At 31.5% G+C, this 25,604-nt stretch overlaps 1 protein-coding gene across 7 annotated transcripts in view; it reads right to left on the minus strand.

Annotated features, from left to right (window-relative positions):
* LOC148612762 (diacylglycerol kinase beta-like) overlaps positions 1-25,604 on the minus strand; it is a 93,766-nt gene that overhangs the window by 40,079 nt on the left and 28,083 nt on the right. For all 7 annotated transcript variants that reach the window (XM_088594481.1, XM_088594484.1, XM_088594486.1 and 4 more), the window contains 3 exons: positions 24,934-25,092; positions 8,272-8,469; positions 4,714-4,763 (listed from right to left, as the gene is read on the minus strand). In XM_088594481.1, the coding sequence (XP_088450607.1) occupies positions 4,714-4,763; positions 8,272-8,469; positions 24,934-25,092 (407 nt within the window). The remainder of the gene's footprint in view (positions 1-4,713; positions 4,764-8,271; positions 8,470-24,933; positions 25,093-25,604) is intronic.

Below are 25,604 nucleotides of genomic sequence, written 5' to 3' on the forward strand. Positions count from 1 at the left end.
ACGAAAGGGAAATTTCTCATTCATTTGTAGGGAAATTTCCCATTTCTTTGTAGTTTTACAGAAGAACATTTTTCCCTATAACACAAAATTGGTACCTATGAATAGAAGTAGTTTCACATGAATACATTTAAGCAATATAATATTTGATCACTTTAAGCAACAAAAAGGAAATATGCAATAAATCCAATTTCATGGTTTAGTCTTTCCATGAAAAACCAAGAAAATTGGTACCCCACTAACAATAGTACTTTCACAGTATTGTACAAGTGTCATACAGCTTTAAATTCATGACATCGTCATCAAAAAACAAGATTTTGTGCTTTGCTATACAACAGAAAGATCATTGCATGAATACTTCAGATGATCAGTTTTATTATTGCATTCATAAGCTTATGAAATATCTGTTACATTGAACAATAAAAACCAATATTTATGCAAAACTCTTTTAGTGCAAAAATATCTTTCATCTTTATTGTTCTTTTCCAGTATTAGTTAATACAGTATACTATGAATTCAGATATTGTTGTGAGGCTTTTTATCGCAAAACATTTAAACTTTTCATTATGGCATTTTCAACATAACATTTGTGATATTTTCTCAAAATTGTACAAAGTTAAATCATATTTTTGACTGAAAAGACTACATTGCAACCATTTCTTAATGTACAGTATACACATATATCCTTCCCATTTCATTCCCTTTTCATCATTCTATATTGTTTTCTTCTGCTTTGTTGAAAAAATGTTCTTACCTCTATTTTTTCTCGCATTAGACAGTTTGAAACAGAACTCAAAGGTTTCGTTTTAGACATTAATTGAAGCAAATTTAAACCTGTGGATTGAATAACAAAACATACATCCAACTTCTCTCAATTCAATCAAAAACATTTACGTGGTTCACATACAAAAAAAAAAATGCTTATTCTTATTCAATTTCTCTCTATATTTAAACGAAACTTTCCTTGAAGCTCTATACTTCATTGAATGCATTTTGGTTTTACTTAAATAAACAAAATTTGTTTATTTACACTATCTTCCATGAATCAAGCTCATTGACATTGAAGAAAGGTTACAATAAACTCCTACAACACACCTTGAGGAAATTTGTGGTTGTTTCAAGTGTTGACGTAACCTAAATTACTGAATTAATTTCCATAAGAAATAAATGATGGCAGAATTCTGTACTTTAAAGGAGAATTAAAAGTACATGAAGATTTCATCATGAACGTAAACTAATTACATCACAGAAGAGGCTGCAAGGAGCAAGAAATTTGTCACCCCATGTCAATGCACAAACTTGTAAAATATGAACAACTACGTAAACTAATTACATAACCAAAGAGGCTGCAAGGAACCAGATATTTTTCCCCCAATGTCAATTCACAGCAATTGTAATATATGACTACTTGTAAAATTATTCGTACATACAGCAAGACAGCCACAACAGATTTTTTTTAGATACTTTATACCAAAACTTACAACATATTTCTCACCAAAAAACTATTTTTAAATATGGTGACAGCTTTTCTTATGCTTATAATGATCTACTAGCAACTAATATGGACCAAAAGGTGGCAGCTTCACAGATCTAACTGGAAATTTTGTAAGGTATTTCCTTTCTGACTTTTGCACCCTCACATTGTAAAATGTTAAACTCTTTGTTCACAGGGAAAATATGATTCTTTAATATATGAATGCATTATACGTAAACATAAAATCCAAATTGTTATCCTTTCATCTCGTGTTTAGAGGCTCTTTATAGAAATTAGTCAACAAAGACATAAAATTTAGTCATTTAAAGACTCCTTTCAAAGTTAATATTTGTTTAATAAATTTTGTTATGCCTATACCATGCTAAATGGAACTAAAAGCTAACTTAATGTTACAAAAGAAAAAAAAACAGTATAGATTACTGCTATCTAAGTGCTTTTCACTGATGAACAAATAAAGATGAAGTATATTTATATATTACCACCAAACTAACATCTGGTACAAACAGACATCTTATTACATTGTACATGTATTTCCTTAATCACAAAAAGGTCCATTTACCCAAATTATACTTTAATGACAAAAACCTAGTTATTGATTCATTGTATTTTAGGATTAATTCAATTTGAAGTTTAGGAAATTCAAAGCAGTGTTAACTTCCACATGAAAAATATGAAATTTCTAAAGTTCACAAAACTAATAGGGGAAGTGTTTTATGGCTTTGTTTGCCTATTCAGGGTCACGTTAGGTGGTATGGTGTAGGAACTCTGGGTGTTTAAGGAGGTAGACCTAGAGTAAGGGACATAACTCTTGAAATCAGTGATATGTTTGTATTTTATATATATATCTGTGAAATCTTTAAGTTTTGATAAGTCACTGAGCTAGAAATTTTGATAATTACTACAACCTAGCCCACAGTGATGTCAGAACTAGCCTCATGCTCAAACCAATTGGCCATCTTGCCTCTTCACAGATCAAATATAATCTTTTCTAGGTCAGATTCTCTATAATCTCCCTTTTGTACTTGTAATGAGTAAGTTAGTACTGTAAAATCTGTCTAAACAGAACCCTTTTTCATTTTAAAATTGGTTTAGCTTAGACAGGTGTTTGGTTTACCAAGGTTCAAAATATATTCAATTTGATGTAAAGGGACTTAAAAAAGTGTCTGGTTTAGACAGGATTAAATTATATCTGGGTTCTCCATAATCTATTAAGTGTAAGTATTTGTAAGAATCAGACAAAATGGGAAAAAATCAAAACCAGCATGTCAAAACCCCACCGATCTGACAATTTAATTTCACTAAAGGATGCTTTCACTATTTGAAAAGACTATAATTTGATCTCTGCATCGTTAGATTTGCTCAGAATTTTTACAATAGAATATTAAAAAAAGATAGTTTTTGACAGTTATCTGCCCTTCAAATGTACATTTCAGTGCATTTCAATGAAATTATAACTCAATTTATCAACTTTACCAACATAATATGGAAAATCTTGTCTTTTTTCCTTGATTCTGACATTGCAAATAGTAAAATTAAACTTTCAAAATGGTGGGTTTTGTCATACCATCTTTACCCACTGCCTGATTCTTACAGAGACTGACACTAAACTTTTTTTTGCAATTTCACAAAAAAATATTTGGTGTTTGAAACTTTTTGTTTCGAAAAAATTTACAACTAACCATACAGAATAATATTTGGACACAAATAAAATACATAGAGACTGACACTAAACTTTTTTTTGCAATTTCACAAAAAAATATTTGGTGTTTGAAACTTTTTGTTTCGAAAAAATTTACAACTAACCATACAGAATAATATTTGGACACAAATAAAATACATAATAATTCATGTTTACAGTAAATTAACTTCCTCATACATATTCATACAGTCATTCACTATAAACTTGACATACCGTCAGCCCATAAAGACCCTCACTGGTCAGTATGAATACATTATTGATGAACTTCTATAACATGTAAAGCTGATAATAACAACAGAGCAATTATAATTTCTTGTTTAAGAGCAATCACATACCAGTATTTCATGGTAGCTTGAGGCAAAATATAGACAGATCTTCCAACTGTTAATAATAGGGTATGTAAGTCTTGTCATGTGACTCTGTAGTTTCGTAAGAATGGGTCCTAGTCTACCATTCAAATGCATGGAGATTCGTCTTTAACATAGCATTGAGTTCAATATTAAAAGCAAAGTATTTTTTTTGGGGGTAAAAATACTGATAAAAAATGACAAATATCTAGTTCTAAGGGATAAAAATGTTAATAAAATCATAAAATAGAAGATTTTGCATTGTGAAGCAGCCTTTGGATTTCCTGGAAGTACACAATAAAATGCAGATCAGTCTTTGATTTTCAATACGTTCTACACTGGAAATTCCAGAAGGGAAACTGAAACTAGAACGAGACTTACAAACTCTATTCGTAGGTTACTGTCAGGAAAATGGTAGTGCCAAAGAATCTGTTTATAAACCACGGCACAAGTAGCCAACTGGTAGTTGTACTTTGATGAACATTTTTGAAATCACCAATATAAGTCATACATTTATTATCATTGTAGTTTTAAAATTCCTTAGCTATTTTTTCTGTGGTACCATATAGTGGGTGTTTTTCACAAATTACACAAAATATTCAATCAGGGCTTCAGAACATAGTGCACCACTTTGCATCCACTAAAATTAAAAGGCCAAAACTTTGTGCATACCTTTCAGCTTCAAAATCGCAAATTTTACACTGCTATTTGGTATTTGGCCATAGGCCTTCTTCAGTTTCCTTTCAAGTTCCTCTTCTACATCTTTAATAGTTGGTGTTTTTTTCATTTTTTTACATTGTTGGAAAGGAAACTGAAGAAGACCTATGGCCAAAACACATCTTCAACAAAAAAAAATTTTATTTTGTGTAAACCACTTCAATGAGGGTGACAGCTGACATGAACATACTGATACATAACCTGAAATTTCTTACATTTGGGGCATTTTACTGTGAATGTACTTTAATTCGTGGATACCAATTTTCATGGATTAAGGAAGAAACACAAGTTCCTGGACTCTTAAAGTTTCTAGTATACACAATGGAAATCTCCTTTCTGTTGGGAACCAAATTTCATTGTTTGGCCTACCCACAAAAACCACATAAATTGGTACCTCACGAACATTAGTACTATCACAGTAATTAATTTTGACATCTTTATCTGAGATATAAACTTACACTGTTATCCAACAGTCCATTACCATCTGTGTCATACAACCTGAACATGACTGAAAAAATATTTAAAAAAAAAACATATTAAATTAATGAGGCAATTCTTAGGTTTACTGCTTGTTTATTCATGAACTTTAGATGCCACACATGAGCATCCTATGAACAACTACAAATGTGTATTATGGATCAAGTGTGATATGATTTTCATATGTATCAGTAAACATTATGATTACCATATGTATCATTTAACATTATGAGTAAACATTATGATTATCCCATGTATCGGTTAACATTATGATTATCCTATGTATCGGTTAACATTATGATTATCCCATGTATTATTTAACATTATGATTATCACATGATCATTATCTGTTTTTAACAAAAATATGATAATCATATGTAAGCAAACCAATATCACATGAAAAGCAAAATATCAAATGTTGCAGTTTTTGCATACTTACATTTTTCAACTTATTCAAATTTTAAGGACTATTTTTTAAAAAACTCAAACAATTTTAAAATTCACAATTGACCATTTTAAGTGTGGCAGCACAAATGACAATCAATCATATATCTTAACAACCCAAATCATGTTATTTTCAACATTTTTAACATTTTTTAGACATCATCATTACCATCAATTTTATTCTTTTTCCTACTCGTCATCTTTTTTTTATTAAGAACCATTATTCCCTTGACTTCAATACATGACAAAGGGCAATCCCATTTTTCAATGGCTCACTGTTAACAATAATTAAAATACGAGACAGTTAATTAAGATAGGAAATAATAGACCAAGACCTCGTCCTTTTGGCATCGCACTTATCACTTAAGCCATTATTAAAACCAACGAATAGATAAAAAAATATCTATATACCATAACTACACAATAAGAAGCACAGTTGATTATGACAAATATAGATACCACTGACAAACACGCATTGTCTCTTTTCATGCTATATCAAATATAATTCTGTCTGGGTTTGTTGAGTCAGCTAATAGACACATAGATGTTTTAAAGCATGCAAGGATAAGGCCAAAATAAAAGGTATCCTAGATTCTCATCCCCTCCAGACCCAATTTTTCACACAAAAAATTATATTTCTATTACTTCCCAATTTAGGTCAATTTCTTTCAAAGTGATAGCACTTTTCGCTAAAATTGATAATAAATAAAAAAAAAATAATAAAATTTGCAAGCCCAAACCTAATTTTTAAAAATGTTTCTACGAATGTTCTTTTTTTTATGAAGGCCTATACAGTACAAGTCATGAGGATTAAAATATTTCTACTTGCTCATAATGAACAGTATTTAAAGCAGGAACTCACCCTAACAGAGCAAATGAATTCACACTCATCTATCAGAGGTTTTTAAACTATTTAATTTTGAATGAACTTCTGTTAATTGTTCTTTGTCTTTTGTCTTTTTTATATTTCTGGCTGTGTTTTTACTACCAATTTTTCCTTTTCCTAAGCTTCATCTTTTTTATATTTATGGCTGTGTTTTTTTTAATACAATTTTTTCCTTGTTTGGTATAAGCATTCCTTGACTTCCTATGCATAGGAAGATTTCTGTTGCACAAGGCTATATCAGTCATATAAAGATAAAATACCTCAACCAGAACATGAGTATTCAAAGATATGTCCCATTTTTTAGCATTTTTTACCAAAACTATCTAGTATAATTATAAATTGTTTTCACAAGATATACAGAATTTCAACTAAGACATATCATTCTTCAATGTATATAAATTTGATACACAAATGTGTAACAGAATAAGTGTCTGTGAACCAGAAAGTCAATTCAATAATCATTTTTTCCAATTTCATGGCAAGGGAAATAACTCATGCATCAGCTAGACTGGTTGCATGTTTCATGTAAAAAGAGAAAAAAGTAAACTTTTTCTTTCCAAAACTGCTAAAATCTTGGTAAATACCAGAGTGATTTTTTTAAATAAGAAAATAAAATTCCCTAAATGATTACCTAAGATCAATTTTATGAATAAGTGATTACTATCCTGTTTCTCCTTAATTGGACAGTGAACCAGTTTGACTGAGGGACAAGTCACAAGTTTTTTCCCTCTACATAAAATACCAATAACTGGAAAATAGATGATTGAATGAAAATTTTTATTTTTAGTTTTGCTGTCACAAACGCACTTCCATGGAGAAAAAAATAGTTAAGGGTGTCTGAAGTTGAACTATAGGTAAGAAAAACCAGCTTCAATATTTTTAAAACAATACAAAAAATGTACAGATTAACAAACAATATTTTACATTACTATTGGTTTTTACTGTTGTTGTTTTTTATGTTACAGAAAATAAAAAAAGCCCTATCTATCTTCGCTAAAAAAAATGAGATTAATAACCACTGTTTTCAGGACTCAAACCAGCATGGAAGGTCATTTTGAAAATAATATTCAGCCTACAGTTTAAAAAAATAAAATACATGAAGTCCACTGCTTTTTCAATAAAACTGGCATTTCCCCATTCTAAATATAGAAAGTGAAAATCTAGAATATCTATCCTTTATATCAACATATCCAAGAATAATGATAATAAAATAAGTACTGAATGAACCTGTACTTTATGGCTGTTTTATTTGGTGAATATGTTATTGGTGTACTAATCAGGGGTCATAATGGGGTCAATAAAACTGTAGTACCTATAAGAGGGATGTGATAAGGACAAGTACATATGTAACTTACAGTACTATTACAAGGATCTGTGGTAATTATAGACAATAAAACTTACCAGCAACTAGGACCTTTGGCAACAGTATTATAATTTACTTCATGAACTAGGAATAAGTCAATTATTATATGTCTAAACTATCATAAATTGTTCTACTAATAGTCAAAATATGATATAATGGAAATTGAGAATCTGATATTCTATGGGTTCAAATAATTCTGCAAGATGGCCAAATTTTGGGTTTCCTGTAATTGAATTTATTCCAATTCCTACGTTTTTTTGTGACATCACAATGAAACATGTGAAACTTCAGACTAAGATTTGATTGGACCAAGAAGCACCAAGACTAACGTAATTGGGAATACGAACCTGTGTTACTTCAAGAGCATTTCAGATTTCACCATTCTCATAGTAATAAAAATGGTGTATAATTTGCATCATAACAGCACATTTTCCAATCTAGTACATGAAATACACATGTTAATTAAGTACCAGCCCACATAAAATTCAGACACTACCAATGGAAAATAATTAATGATGTAGAAAACCCCACCAAACAAATGATACTTTTTCAGATCTGCACTTTTGAGAAAATCATACATTTATCTTCTACCAAAACCAACCAAATCAAACAAAATCAAGAACAATAACTCTTGCAATGTGCCAATTTTATGTAGTCTATATAATTTTTGTCTCAAAAGTGCAACAACCAAATGAAAAAATAAGACTTGTAATGTGATCAGTATCTGTTTCAGAACAAGAAATAAAACTGAATTCTGTGTGTTTTTGGATCACATGAATCATCTCCTGTCTGATTTTTATAAAGACTTAAGTACTTAAGGAAAATTTGATGAATAATCAAACCTACATTCTAACTTGTCCTCCGGCCTGCCTGCCTCTAACAAGGACAGGTAACACACTAGATCCTTCAAAAACATATGTCCATTCTTGATGTCATTACTACTGGAACGATTTCGTACTGCCTTTAACTCTACACCTGTCTGGGTCTTTAATAATGATGAGTTGGACTGCCTTACCCATGGGTCTAAAGAATCTATTGAGTGACCTGTAAAACAAAATAATTCACTTTATATTCAATACCTCAAAATACGTGTAAAAGTTTGCAATAGATGCAGCATGAACTCAAATAAGTAACAGTAATAGTACGAAAGTCCAGAACTCTTAATTTCTGATGCAGGACATTTGAAAAGTCATTTACCTAGGTCCTGGGCCTACAATACTTATTAAAGACATACCATACTTATTGAAGATGTCTATGACCTTTCACTCTTGAAAGTAAGCCTGAACCTGAGATTCTGTAATGATTAGGTTTTCCTAATCATGACAAAATTTTTTTTTTTTTTTTTTCATGAAGCATGTTTTACATTTTTAGAATTTTTATTCCAAAAATGTAAAACATGCTTCATTAAAAAAAAAACACAAAACAACTTATGCACTCAAATGCACCTCTTGTACAGGAAAACAACCATTCAACATCTCTGCTAAAAATGAAACAATTTTCAACAGAAGGATTCGAAAATGTGCATTTTGACACAGTTACCTCTGTTAATTGTACAAGAACAGTGCTTAAAGATGAAGACCTATGGTAAGGGACATAACTCTTGAAATCAGAGATATGTATGTGGTTATATCAATTTCATCAAAGCCTATCAAGCTTTCATTTGAAACAGAATGAAATCAATCCAAGTTGCTTTGATGCTTACATGATATTGATGTAAAATGCTGAATAGAAACGGTCCAATGATTTGTAAGAGTTGTGTCCCTTACCTTAGGTCTACCACCTTAAGATTCCCTAATAGTTAAAATCTTTTTTAAGTAACAATGAACTTGTGTCTTTTTTTTTCTCAATAGCTGGAAATCCTCCAACAGCATATTTTACATGAAAATCTTTCAAGACAAAAGAAAGCATGCAGAAGAAATCAATTACACACTTAAGAATGGTAAGACAGACACATGGACATCCCTCTCTTTTGTAAAGGACAGAGATTATACCATATGATTTAATCTATACTTGTCAAAACATGTTAGTGTATTGTGATAAGTTGCATTTCAAACCACTAAGTTTTAAAATGATACAACAAATGTATTACATCAGTGGGTTAGGACACAAAAGACCAAGTAAGCTCCAGCCCTGTTGGAGCTCCATTAAAATGTTGCATGTAAAACAACCTGTTTCACAACTACTTGTTTATGTTTGACCCCTTTTTGCAGACTGGTAGGGGCCAGTGACCCCATTTTTAGTTGCAAGCTTCCTGTTGCAGACGACAATGGCAATGCAGCCGATGTTGCAGACGACAGAGGCAATGCAGCTAATGTTGCTGATGACGACTGGCAATGCAGCTGATGTTGCAGACAACAATGGCAATGCAGCTGATGTTGCAGACGACAGTGACAATGCAGCTAATGTTGCAGATGACAGTGGCAATGCAGCTGACGTTGCAGACCACAGAGGCAATGCAGCTAATGTTGCAGATGACGACTGGCAATGCAGCTGATGTTGCAGACAACAGTGAAAATGCAGCTAATGTTGCAGACGACAATAGCAATGCAGCTGATGTGGCAATGCAGCTAATGTTGAGGATGACAGTGGCAATGCAGCTGACAACATCACAACATAATACGACTGCTATTTTTTGTGGTTGTATAAAAGTCAAATATTTGGTTAAATCAAGATACAAATTCTTAATGAATATGAAGTGTCAAGTGTCAATTTTCTGTACAAAAATTTGTTAAGGCACTCCATTCCTGCTTTTAACTATACATTTATAGAGAACACAATCCTATACAAAATAAATTATGTAGTCATCAGAATCCCATAAATGAACCGTATCTAGTACAAATCAAACATAAACTCTCACTTTCATACTCAAGTGCTGAAGACCTAATAAATATTTACATACATTTGATGGCCAGTGAAAAAGAAGGTAACAAATCATGTAAATGGGACCCTTTTATATACTGATAAAATTCATATATCCAGGAATATGCAGTGAAACCTATCTAAACTGAACCCCTATAAGACTTAAAGAGGTGGACCTATGGTAAAGAACATAACTCTTAGCCTATCAAGCTTTCATTTGAAACAGAATGAAAATAGGTCAAGTTACTTTGCTGCATACATGAGGTTGATGTAAAATGCTGAATATAAATGTTCTAGTGATTTGTAAGAGTTACCCTTACCATAGGTCCGTCTCCTTAAGTAGCAGTAATGTAATATTAACCTGTATATAAAGACCACCTGTCTTATGATACCATGATTTTGAAGGTAACTTAAAATAGGTTTGACTGTTGTGAATCATTTTTTCATTATTTAAGATTTTACATGAAGCTGATGTCTGTACATCTGTCTCATTATTTCAAATTAGCTCAAAAAGAAGGAACTGTTTATGGGGGTGGTATGAACTAAAATATACAACTTCAGTATGGTGGGTTGTACCACTTGTGCTTCAGTGAATTCCTGCTAAGTAGCAGTCTTTCTAATGATCAGGCAGGAGGTTATTCATGCATGTCAAAAAGCATTGTTTGTTTGGTGTTTTTTCATCACCATGAATCACTTGTCTGAATTTTATTTCAAATATCCATGTTTTGTAATTAGAATTTACGAAGAAAAAAAAACACCTGGAAACTCATATGAGTACACATTTTTTGTTATTTCAATAATAAAACTTAGATACTTACTTATATGAGTTTCCAATGAGATCTTTTTCTGTCTTAATTATTTTGAATTTTGAATAGAGAAAAACAGCTGAAGTCAATTTTTCAAATTAAATTTTAGGCTGAATAATGGTAAGGCAGGATTTTTAAAAGAAAGGTCAATCCCATTAAGCAAACTGAACTAAAACTGAAGTCAAATCATTTCTCCTTCGTTAATATTCATCTCTTACATTTGAGTTTTATCTACAAGTTGTTTTTTGTTGTTTTTGGTTTTTACTTACTTGACCATTTCCTAATCAAATATTATTCAACAAAGACAAAATTATTTTAACTATGCCATTCATTAAATATTTTCATCAATTTATTTCTTTACTTCACAAGAAAGAAAAGCATTAATAATGAACTAAACTGAAGCCCTAAGTAACACACACACACACACACACACACACACACACACACACACACACACACACACACACACACACACACACACACACACACACACACACACACACACACACACACACACACACACACACACACACACACACACACACACACACATACACATACATCCTTAACTTCCAGCAATGAAAACTATTATTAGATATGAGAGGACTTAATATATAAGTTGAAACAATTTTTTATATTATTATGATGCTTTACAATCAATATTTCATCAAATTTAAAGGGTACAAAATATGCTGAATTGGCCACATTTCATGCATAATGGTTAATTAAATCTTCTATAAACTATTAAAATGTTTAAAATTGTCCATTAAGTGTAAGTATTTGTAAGAATCAGACAAAATGAGAAAAATCAGAAACATGCATGTCAAAACCCCACTGATCTGACAATATAATTTCACTCCAGGATACTTTCTCTCTTTGGAAAGACCATTATTTGATCTCTGCATCATTGGATTTGCTTGTAAATTTTTCAATAGAATGTTAAAAAAACGAGACTTTTAATAGAGTTATCTGCCCTTTAAATGTTCATTTACAGTGCATTTCAATGAAATTATATCCCATTACACCAACATGATATGGAAAATATTGTCTTTTTTCCTGGATTCTGATGATGCATATAGACAAATTACACAAACAAATAGACAGCTTTTTTTCATACCACATTATACCCACTGCCTGATTCTTACAAAGACTGACACTTAAAATTCAAAGAGACTATGAATTTTATTTGTATCACACAGTCCATCAAACATAGACATAAACAGAAATCTTTCATGTTTTTTTTTTTTACAAGAAGGGATCCAGATATTTTGAGAAAGTGGGTTCCTGTCTCTTATTTGCTCACTTTTGCCCAAATTTAGCACAAGTTAACAAACTAACAATTATTGTTCAACAAATGGTGGAGTTCCCTACCCCCTGGAATCTTACCCCCTTAACCCACTATTTTTAAAAGAAATCTACAAACATGAAAAATCAACATACCAAAAAACTGTTCTGGTACCAGAGGTACATCCCCATTCAATCCTACAGCAGCAGTTGCCATGACAGAAAACCTAGAGAGGTTCCAAAGGGCAATGACACAACTGATGTCTGCCTCAAATTCTATTACTGTTAACCTTCTGATCCTCCTACTTGTATGTGTTTAATTATGGAAATTCCGACCTTATCCAGTGAACGATCATTCAGCTTTCAAATCCTATTTGCACAACATTTATTTTCCAGCAAATCACTATCTTTTCAAATTTAACTACACTAAAATTGTTCCTATCAATGGTAAAAATCACTTAAGCGGGAAATATGGTCACAATAAATATTCAACTTTCTGACACTATGTCAATGATTGACAAATTCCAGATGTTCCAGATAACAGCCTTTCCCACTCACAACTCAGTACTACAAGTGCATTCAAAAGATTGGAAACGGAAATAAGCAAAAACATTGCCATTTTTATAGGAAAAAAATTGAAGCATCAATCACGAACTAATATCATAAGATTTCTATAAATGGATGTGATCATTTTCAATGAAACGTATCGTAAAGCAAGTAAAAATGTGGAATCTTGGGAACGTGATATAGATTTTTAACCCACCCACTCATCATTTGGGAAAAACCTTCATATCTAATGGGCTCTTTAACGGGATCAATTTAGACCTAATAGACTAATGTTGCTAACAGCTATGGTAACTTAAGCATGGATGGAAATTAATTTGCAAAGAACACAAAAATCTCCAGCATTATGGCATTCTCATGACTTTTTTGTTATTTTACTATTATTTTAGTTAAGTTGGTTTCTGCCTGAACGAGCTGCTTACACGACAAATTATACGATCAATAAGTAATACACTGATCGTTGCATGATGCACAAGTACTTGGCATTTAGAAATTGTGGTTCACTGACGCCCCTCAAAGGACATAAGATTGTTCAACTACCATGACATTTTAATGATAAGAGATTTAATTATTCATCTTTTTTCAATATCTTGGAAAAATTAAAATAGCTTGGTGCATTACAGGACTATTCAAAAACTTCTATAGTATGACTCATGCAGAGCTTTACTGCTGATGAACACAGCGTTAAAGTTTTCTTAAAAGAAGCACTTTTTAAAAAATTTCATTTACATGTATTTTATTTGAAGCCTTAGAGCCATATATTGGGCTATGGTTTGATGCATTAATTAGTGAATAATAATGTCCTCCAAAAAACTTATACTCGCATAAAAATAAACAAGGTGTGAACTAAGGTAAGTTTTTTAAGCTTACACACTTTTAGGAACCTAGCCACGAACTAAATATAGGACTTGTCAATACCTCCTACATTGTACATTGTACATTGTACATTGAAAAGCTGTAGTTGATTTGATTTTTTGTTTTTTTTTTAATGTCTCTTAATCCAGTTAAGAAAGGGTCCTAATTGAACTTCTCTTTTGGTGGTTCAGGAATATCATGATACTATTTCCTTGAAAACCTGAGTGAACTATTTTAACTTAAGTCAGAATTCTGAATTTTGAAAATTCTAGCTTTCCACGTGAAAGTTTCATATGAAAATCAGCTTTCAATTTACCAAAATCTGCTTTCCAAGCTCAAATATCAAAACAAATTCCTAAATTTCTACTTTCCCAAGAGAAAGTAGCAGCTGAAAAATAACTCTCCTTGACCCAAATTTCACTTGCCTCATATGAAGACTTGGAATCAGCATTTACCAAGAAGCATTGTTTAGTGTTTCCTACAGATGAATTTAGGTGGGCATGGGTGCCTTCCCCTTTTCTTTGAATTCTCCCTAAATAGATGTTAATGTTGGCATGATGTGCCTTGAAATTTGCCTTTATCATGCTAGACTGCTCTTTTTTTCTACCTGGATCACCTTGCATTTTTCATACGCTGTAGAGAACACTACATGTTCATTAAACCCCCATCCTTCTAGATTCCAATTGCAGAATCATTACCACCTTATATATACATAGAAAGTCTACAATTTTAATCAACCACTTATGGTCCACTCTATAGTATAATCGTAGAAGACAACTAGATAGATATTTTCTATCCATCACAAAGGCAATACAATAACTGGTACACAATAAATGTCAATTTCTGAGAAACTTATGGCCTAATCATAATACTATGTTATCATTATAAGACAGTAAATTATCAATATTGCCAGCTTTACAATATGGTTTTCTAAAGCAAAGTGTAAAATGTTGTAGTGACTAAATGGAGTGTAATTCTGGTTTTGGAATGATAGGACTGATCTAATCTAAAATAATGTAAAATGTCAAAATATACTATTCTATCAAGCAACATATTATCGGTCTTATTTCAAATTTTTTGTACCGGTAATTCTTAAATCATGTGCAAGAACACCAATTCTATGGGTATTTTAAATGAAAAAATGTAAAAAAAAAATATCAAAATTGTACAGCTAATTCATATGCAAAGTTTTGAAAATATACTGAAAATTTACAGCTTCATTTTTTAAGATGGATTAATCAACAAAAAAGTGAAAACTTCAGATTAAGTCCAAAATAAAAAAAAAAATATCCTAGACTCGTCTCCACCTGATCCAATTTTTCCCTTCCAGAAAATATTTTTTGATTTTTTTCCCAATTTCCATTGATATCTTTAAAACTGACAGCATTTTTCACTTCAATAAATAAAAAATAAAAATAAAATTTGCCCGCCCGCTTACCCCAAATTTTGAAAAATGTTGCATGACAATTTAGGAATTTTTTTATGATGGCCTAATAGAAATTACATAAATCAAGTTCATGTTTCATTGTTTATCATTTACAGGGAATATAAACCTGTGTATACACAGCAAAAGTGCCACACATGATTACCACATACATTGAGCATGATATGATTACCACATAAACTGAGCATGATAAGATCACCATATGTAAATAATAAAGATCATACCATATGTAAAGTGAAACAAATGATGATCATATCATGTGTAAATTATCATATGATCACCATATGTAAATTATAAAGATCATACCATACGTAAAATGAAACATATGATGATCATATCATATGTAAAGTGAAACAAATGATGATCATATCATGTGTAAATTATCATATGATCATCATATGATAATCATAACATTACCATAGAAATTGAGAACCATTTGATTATCATACATGTATGTGGCACATTTGGATGTGTATTAGACACCACCCTTTACAAAAATTAAATTCCTAATTCAAAAGCATTGAAATTATAAGCAATTAAATGTACATATTTTTTAACATTATAAAACCTCTAAAATACATTAAGACACCACAATTCCACACAAGATTGTGAGTTTTAAGCGAACCTGAAGGCACAAAACAATATTTCATTAAAGTCTTTTTTGTATCATTCCCTCAGTAATCTTGTGTTTACCTAAAGTGAAGGAGAATGTGGATTTTATTTCAAACCAAGTCATACTTAAGATTTTAAAATTGGATGTCACTGTATCTCTGCAAAAATCAAAGGGCTGATGGCATTGAACCTCAGAAGTCATGAGACATTTATAGGTATAATCATCTGACGGTAATTTGTTCTTTCTGTTTTTCAAAAAAAATTAATTATTTACAACAAGATCAGCGTTTTCACCACTACTAGAAACTACACATCCACAAAATACTGATGATTCAAAATTTCAAGATCAGCGTTTTCACCACTACTAGAAACTACACATCCACAAAATACTGATGATTCAAAATTTCAATCGCGTACTGTAAAAACAGCCAATGTATTTATATGAAATAATCAATTTAATACATTTTAATATTCATCTGCCAGATCTCTTTTGCAGTGGAAGTACTTTTAAGATGGTTATCAACTGAAGTCCTTTTGATTGACATCAGATGGTTTTAAGACTCTGAAGTCACATAACTTCCGATTAAAAATGACAATTATCAGTGTATCAGTTAACAACAATTGACTTGTAAAACCAAGCACCTGCTTTTTCCAAACAAATCTTCAGTCCTCAATAAAATTAGTTTAGTTAAAAATATTGTGAGGTCAAAATATAGAATATAACCATGATGAAATCACAGGCAGCTTTGGGAATTAGTACCACCTTATTCTATATCTAGCTTCAATTTGTTCTATAACTCATAATTATATAAATAATGATTAAATATAGTCATTGAACTGCCATGATCACAAAGATTCTCTTTGTAACGAAGGTCTGTTTAAGTCTTAATAATACTTATTTCATCAGGATCGAGACATTTTTAGATCTAATTTGTGCCAATATATTCATATGTGGTATTAAAACATAATGGATACCAATATAGTCTGATGTTTGGTACAATAGCACTAATCATGTTTTGACATATAATGAGGTAACCAGCTTACTGATGTACTACAAATGTATCTCTGTTTATTTTTATTACCATTTATATATATATATATATAATGCCTGCAGACTTTTCCAATGCTGAGAATAAATATAAGGACAATGGATATAATAAACGTCAGTGAGACATCAACCCCAACGGGATGAAAAATGTCAGAGAGACATCAACCCCACTGGGATGAAAAATGTCCACTCAATCTTCAATAAATGACAAGGAAGCCCTTACACCACGTGCAGGCTGCAGCAGGCTTCAAAATAACATATTACACGGGTATAGCGAAATAGTTATCCCTATATACTCCAACAACATCAAAAGTAAACTGAAAGTGAAAATGAAGACCAGACATTCCTGACTAGGTACAGGCGCAAAAAATGTGGCAGGGTTAAGTACTTTGGAGTGATCACAACATTCCCCCTTCTTAAATCTGGCTACTGTGGAAAAAATATTACACATATAATAATTAATAATTAATAAAGGATTCATGAATTTAAGGTTGGTGTCAAATTACATATACAAATACCCTTTTTATGAAATGTCATTACATGTACTAAAAACTGCAACAAAGAAATAATTTTAAAATTGTCAAAACATTTCCCTATTTTTTTGGCAGTAATTTGGGAACTGATGTTTTGGTTCTATTGTGGTGTCGTTAAACCACTAATTTAAATTTCAACAAAATGTAAAATAACAGCTGAAAATATATTAGCTATACTCAAATCCAACTCAATGATGTAAAAGAAAATTCAACAGACCATCAAAATTGCTATCCACTAAAATAAGTAAAAACAAAAGATAATTGGCAATTATAAATTTACCTTTCAATGTCAAAATTTGCAGTGCTTTTTTATATGCAGTAATGCAAGAGCAGACCTAAAATTTCTAATGGGAAAAGGTGGGCTGACAAAATTTGCAGTGCTTTTTTATATGCAGTAATGCAAGAGCAGACCTAAAATTTCAAATGGGAAAAGGGGGGCTGACATCAGATATTGAGGGGAGGGAGGCTTTAAAATCTAGGGGAGTTAAAAGAAAAAACACTTTCAAACATGAGAGAATTATTTTTCACCAAATATTAGGAACTTAGAGTGGAGTATTAGTATTGAATTAAGATTTCAAAATACATGTATATATATCTTTTCCTATTTAAACTAGAGGAGATGAACACCCCTACCCTTTTTTCTGATTTTTACTTAGTAAAAATGAGTTGAAACTTATACGCATGGATTCTACTGGTGCTTTCTGATTTAGTAACACATTTTTTAAGTCTTCAAATAGTTTATTTAACCTAAACCAAACGCTTATAAAAAGGTAGACCTAGGGTAAGGGACATAACTCTTGAAATCAGTGACATGTTTGTATCATATTCAGTTTCACCAAAGCCTATCAAGCTTTCCTTTGAAACAGAATGTAATCAGTCCAAGTTACTTTGATGCTTACATGAGGTTGATGTAAAATGCTGAATACTAATGTTCCAATGATTTATAAGAGTTGTGTCCCTTACCTTAGGTCTACCTCCTTAAACTGAAGGTTCTGATTGTTCAGATACTGTGAAAGTATCATTGTTCATGGGGTACTAATTTTCGTGCTTTGCGCTGGTTCATTAAACCATGACACTTAGTTCCCGATGAAAAGGAAATCAACCTTTCATTTGTATAATGATGTTGTCAAATCCACGAAATCAAGAATCTACGAACTGATAATTTTCCCTTACCCATAAAAATTGGTACCAAGCAATAAAAGAACTTTCACAGTAGGTTATAGGCAGTTGACACAAGTTCAAAATTTATTGGAACTGATATGCAGAGACCTAAGATGCTTGATTTAGAAGGCTTCCAGTTTATTAAGGGTTGGGTTTAGAAAAGTAACCAAAATGAGAATACTGAAAGTGAAAGTGCATGATAATTTAACAAGTTTCTATGAATAGTAACATCAACAACAAAAACCACAATTTTTCTGTGGTCATATAAAAAAATTAAAAGAACTGATGAAATTTAATTAAAAAAAAATTAGAAATTATTGTTTTATGATTCACAACACAATTGTGGAAATTGAACTATCGCAGGTACCAATTTTTTTTAATATTTGATGGATGAGATTGCAGGTGTATCAATTTTATAATAGTATGATGTTTTCAATTGTATGAGGAATTACTTTAGCTGGCATTGGTTTTTTTTCTTCCTAGAAAAAATACAGATGAGTTAAACATCACAAAAAATATGATTTTACAAAAAAATAATTTTCAGCAGCCATAAAAAAAAAAACAAAGTAATACAAATTAGATTACATGCTTTGTCCATATCTTGTTAATTATTTTTTGTACTGTGAAGATCATTTAAGTCTACGTGACAAGTTACATGTTAACTAATCATGATTTACATGTTAACTAATCAAGATTTACATGTTAACTAATCATGATTTACATGTTAACTAATCATGATTTACTAATTCAAAACAATTAATTAATCAAAGTGCTGTTAGCACTGGAGGTTCATTAGTGGTAAAATATTTATGATAGGATGGAGAATTTGACTGATAAGTGTGTTAAATGGAACATTCTGAACACATTTTGCACTTCTTGACACACTACTGCAAGAACTAAATTCTATGAATGCAAATTTATTACTAAATATCTGTCTAGGTCAAAAAGGAGTTCCTAAAATCTTTGGTTGATATGAAGACTAGATCTTAATTTTATTTGCAGAAATAATAGAATATTATTGAGATGAATAAATGGAAGAAACATATTTACTGGTTATAACAGAAGTATCAAATGATATAAAAGGAATTACATTTGGACTATATTTTTTGTGTAGTGTTCAGAAATAGCAGGGAAGTTCCAGTGATAGATCAGTGACATAAGGTATTTTGATCCTGAAGGATAAAAAAATCCAAAAATTAAAAACAAAATAAGAAACTGTATCCACAAGAACCTCATGAAAAAAAAACAATAATATTTTAACAAAATTTCAAAATAAAAACTATTTTAGACACATATGTAATTCCCAACAGACCCTCATTGGAAATCTAATAATTCTCAACCCCTGTTCATAGGATTACCATATAAGTTGACCAGTGACAATTTATCATCATGTAACATAATACCACTGATGCCATTAGATGCTTTAGGTAATTGTCAAATGAATGACAGGTCCTCAACTACCAGAGATTATTCCCTAATATGGTCGATCCAGATGCTAATGACAAATATTTACACAGAAGTGATCTCGTTACATTGATAGTGTGTAATAAACCAGTAATTAGAGACCTAAATACCCGACAGAATCCGATAATCAATGCCTCGGAATTAATCCAGATTGGCTAAATATAGCGTGTCCTCAGTAACAAAATATGTATTCACGACAGGTATGCAGTAGAAATGATGAAATGTTGATCAACTTCATGTTGACTTCATGTATAAAAACTTCCATGAGACAAGAACATTTTGTTTACAGTTACAAACTGGTCTTAAGGGACCACAAACCTTAATTGGAAAAAAATTGGAATTTCCAGAGTGGAAGTCAATGTGTTTACATAAGGAGATGAAGTATCTAGCTTCCCAAGGCCCAGAGGATTCAGTTCCATGTTATTTTTTCTGGGACTATCTATGAGAATTGAGAAATTGATACTACAAAATAATTGTTCAAAATATTACTTGAAACTATGCCTTTCACATTCAAACCAGAACAAAGTTGAAATGTCTACCCTAATTTAGACCAATTTTGACACAAGGCCTTAATTTCAAAATCTAAATATGGAGTAACCAGTCAAATTGGGCATGGTTGTAAATACTTTTTAAATAACATTCCATTATAAATAGGTCACAAACAAGTTATATGCAGTTTCATAGGACGCTTACCCTACCGGTGCTCCTGTTCCCTGCTCCTAGTGTTTAGTGGAGTCCAAGTTGCTCATTTGCTTTCGTTACTACTTTGTATGTATGATTTTTAGTTACTTTTTATTCTTTGTTGTGTTTTCTGTGTCTGGACTTTGTCCCTGGATTACATTCTTTTGATTACCGCTATAACCTTGGTTCCCTTGATTACTCTTTCATATAGTGTAACAGTTCTTTTTAGACTCATTCTTGTTCTTAACAGTTAGTTCCACAATCCTCAAAATCAAATTAAACTGTCTGTTTGGGGTACCAAATTTTAAGTCTCATTAAGATCAATCAACCAATACTCAAGTTGTATGCATAAAAACCAAGTGTCGACAGCAAACATGACAATGATGACACAAACAGAGTGTAAACGGGAAACATGACAATAATGACATGAACCAAGTGTCAACGGTAAACATGGCAATGATGACACAACAGTGTCAACAGGAAACATGACAATAATGACACAGACCAAGTGTCAACGGTAAACATGACAATGATGACACGAACCAAGTGTCAACAGCAAACATGACAATGATGACACAGACCAAGTGTCAACAGTAAACATGAAAATGATGACACAAACAGAGTGTCAACGGGAAACATGACAATAATGAAATGAAGCAAGTGTCAACAGCAAACATGGCAATGATGACACAACAGAGTGTCAACAGGAAACATGACAATAATGACATGAACCAAGTGTCAACAGTAAACATGACAATGATGACACAAACCAAGTGTCAACAGGAAACATGACAATAATGACACGGACAAAGTGTCAACGGTAAACATGTCAACGATGACACGAACCAAGTGTCAACAGCAAACATGACAATGATGACACAAACAGAGTGTCAACAGTAAACATGACAATGATGACACGAACCAAGTGTCAACAGGAAACATGACAATAATGACATGGACCAAGTGTCAACGGTAAACATGTCAATGATGACACGAACCAAGTGTCAACAGCAAACATGACAATGATGACACAAACAGAGTGTCAACAGGAAACATGACAATAATGACACGAACCAAGTGTCGACAGCAAACATGACAATGATGACACAAACAGAGTGTCAATGAGAAACATGACAATAATGACACGAACCAAGTGTCAACAGCAAACATGACAATGATGACAAAAACAGAGTGTCAACAGGAAACATGACAATAATGACACAAACCAAGTGTCAACAGTAAACATGACAATGATGACACAAACCAAGTGTCAATGGTAACCATGACAATGACAACATGAACAACTGCATACCCAATATTCCCATACAAAACTTTTGCAGCCATATAAAACATTAGGAATCTATAATATCAAATGGAAACTATAGCAAAACAAAATCCAATACACCAATTTGAATATGCAGTCATAAAACAAGTCCAAAGTGCTACTACAATTACAAAAATAGTTTATTATTGGCACCGAGTAGTTATCCAAGTAATAAAAACTCATATTTTGGAATTTTAAGCAATCAGGATTTCAATAGATTTTGCAAAGATCAAAACCCAATTTACACTTAAGTACCAGTCCACATAAGATCCAGACACTGCCAATGATAAAGTGATTCATGGTGTAGTAAAACCCACAAAACAAATGATACTTTTTCAGTCTACATATGCTATACATTCACATAATGATAGTAATTTCTGCATTCAGATCTGCTCTTTTTAGAAAATCATACACTTATATCCAACTAAAATCAACCAAATGAAACGAAATCAAGAACAATAACTCTTGCAAAGTGACAATTACATACACTGTCTATATGTATTTTATCTCAAAAGCACAACACCCAGATGAAAAACTATGACTGGTTATATGATCAGTAATTTGTTCTGAACAAGAAATAAAACTGAATTTGGTGGGTTTTTTGGCATGCATGAATCACCTTCTGTCTGATTTTTAGAAAGACTGATACTAAAATGACAACATTACAGTATCAATTGCACATACTATCAAAATTTACCCTCATTGTTTTATCAGGCTTAATAGTGCATACATTGCTAAATATAGACCACATTATAACCCCCCCCCCAAACCTCATATACGCCTTGACATACTTCATGACAACAACCACAATATCAGCCATAATTGTGACCTGTACATTTGACAGATGAGTATTAATCTCATATCGCTTACTTTGCTAAACATCAGTGCTGTGCAAAAATCAATCGTTAATTCGACAGTAAACAAGTCAAAATTATGATTAAATAGGTTATAAATGGACAATATAATATCATAGTATGTAGGTTCATTTCATTAAGTATCCACTCGAGCTCCATTTAACCCTTGCAGATTATAGCATTGTTTTCGCTCCCGACTTGTGCTGTATGGTAGAAGATGTGGATTTATAGGAAATCAATAGCAAAGATATTCGTAGTGTTACACAGCGTAAAAACAAAAGGATAAGGCTTTATAATCTTCACCATTTTTGTCATATCATGAGTTACTAGAAATAGACTTGGCACTGTGGCTTCACATATCTTTTTTAATATTTTTTGTGTTTACAATCATAGGCAGTCCAATCCAACAAATGTCAGATCATCTCAGTAATTTCACTTCAACAACACAGTACATTGGTACAGATAAGGGTGTTTCTTGTTGACCAGAAAACTTACAATAGGCAAATTTCCAAGCCATGAAATTTTTATGAAAACATAACAAATTATGATAGTCTTCTCTTAAAAATGAATTTATTTTTCTATAAATTCAAATATTGGTACTAAAACCATGAGCTCAGTGACAAGAGTTCCTCCACAAAAACAATACTGATCATGTTACACCCATCCTTCTCTTTTTTTTTAGTTTTTTGTCTCATTGGTGCAGTGTCATTTAAGACGAAACTGAGTTCTAAATAAAAAATTTTTACAACAGAAAACAGACAATGAAAGGGCAACTAACTTCAAAATTAATAAAGAGAATGGAGCCCCTAATCTTAAGTTAAACAGAACCCTGAATAAACCATACATCTGTCTAAACAAGACACTTTTTAAGTCCCTTTATATCAATTCAAATGTATTATGAACCTTAAATAGCAGTATTTTTAAGAATCATGCAAATTCTGTAAATTGTGATACACCTCAAAAAAGGCTAAATATATTTATTTTTGTATAAAGTTGCTTTATAGGTCTATATGATGAAATGTATAATTATTCATTCCAATCTTTCTGCTCTGAGGAGATTATCCACATGGAAAATCCAATAGTTTATATTGTATTTCATTGTCTTTTACAGAGTTATCTCCCTCAATTTAAATTCTACAGTACATTCTACTTAATTTTTACATCCTATAAACAAGTGTTGTATGAAAAGCCACATAATACTTTCTGTTTACTTTGACATTTTAAACAAAATATCGAAAATAAAAATATGTAAGAAAATAGAGAAAATTAGTATCGGAATGTTTACAATAACACTGTTAATGTAATAATTTAGCAATAGCTAATTTCCACAGATTCTGTCAAATAAACATTAAAAGGGGCATTTTTGTATCTTTATGGAATTTAATTAACATCTGAGCATCAATTTTATTCCCACTTGCAAGTATTTGTAGACCACATAAAAAAAAGCAAAACAAAACTAGTACACCTATGAAAATATGTATAGAGTTTGTGCAGCCTAAATTTCAAAAAAGAATCACACAAAGAACGATGTTATTATCATAAGAATTGAGCTGATATGATTATCATATGTTTGAGCTGATATGATTATCATGTTTGAGCTGATACAATACTCATATGTTTGAGCTGATACAATTATCATATGTTTGAGCTGATAAGATTATCATATGTTTGAGCTTATATACTGTGTTTTCATGGGACATAAGAAAAATAGTCAGGAATTTCTGGACACTGTATGTCTTCTTTTGTTTCCACTTTCAGTTTACTTTTATATGCATTTGAGTAACTCTTGGCTGTGTAAAGATGATAAAATTGGGTAGGTAGATAGGTAAAATCATTTTATTATTAAAATTATTTGATATCGACACTTATGGGAGGATTTCATGACTAATGGTACTTGACTCAAAAATGATAGTTTAGCGGCATTCAACATAAAATATGAATAAAATATCCCCAAGTAGACGGAAAAAAATAGAGTAGGTAGAGTAATCTTAAACAGACATATTTTTTTCTTGGCCTTACCATTATGTATAGTGTTGACACTGTGATTGGACTTCTTTGAAGATGATCGAGAGTGTGTTGAGGCATCTGGTGTTGTGTCGTCACCAGCGGCAAGGGACTTTTCCACGGCTGGATTGGCAGTGACGGCTATAGTGGGATGAGTTGATGCTGATGTTGAACCTTGGAATATATAAATACAGTGAAACAGAACAAAACAAGACAACCATCCACGCTAGACTAGTAGTTGATGATGTGAAACACTACGATGTCATAACAAAAACAAAAAAATGTATAGCAGGTAATTTTTCTCATGGTGCTTATTTTTTGGCGTATTTAAGCAGCCTGTCTTAAATAAAAAAAAATAAATTCTGAAAAATATTTACTCTGGGTTAAGTATTAAGAACTTAGAATAGGCACAAATTAGAAATACAAATATTAGTAACACCAACATTTTCTTATTTACCTTTTGGCCTCAAAATGGCCTTATAAGTCCACAAAAATTACCTGCCATACAGTAAGTCACATTGAAAATTTTATACCATTTAGAGAAAGTTTGATTTTAATTTAATTCTTATAAATATATCATAATAAACTGGCTTCTGAAATGAAAAATAAATACAGAGATAAACGAATTCTGACTAATGAGACCATGAATAAACCAGAAATCTGTCACTTTGAAGGCACAGGGTTAA

Source organism: Perna viridis, chromosome 7 (assembly GCF_037379345.1).
Source record: "Perna viridis isolate PV_CMFRI_1.1 ecotype Kerala chromosome 7, ASM3737934v1, whole genome shotgun sequence".
Taxonomy (NCBI): Eukaryota; Metazoa; Mollusca; class Bivalvia; order Mytilida; family Mytilidae; genus Perna; species Perna viridis.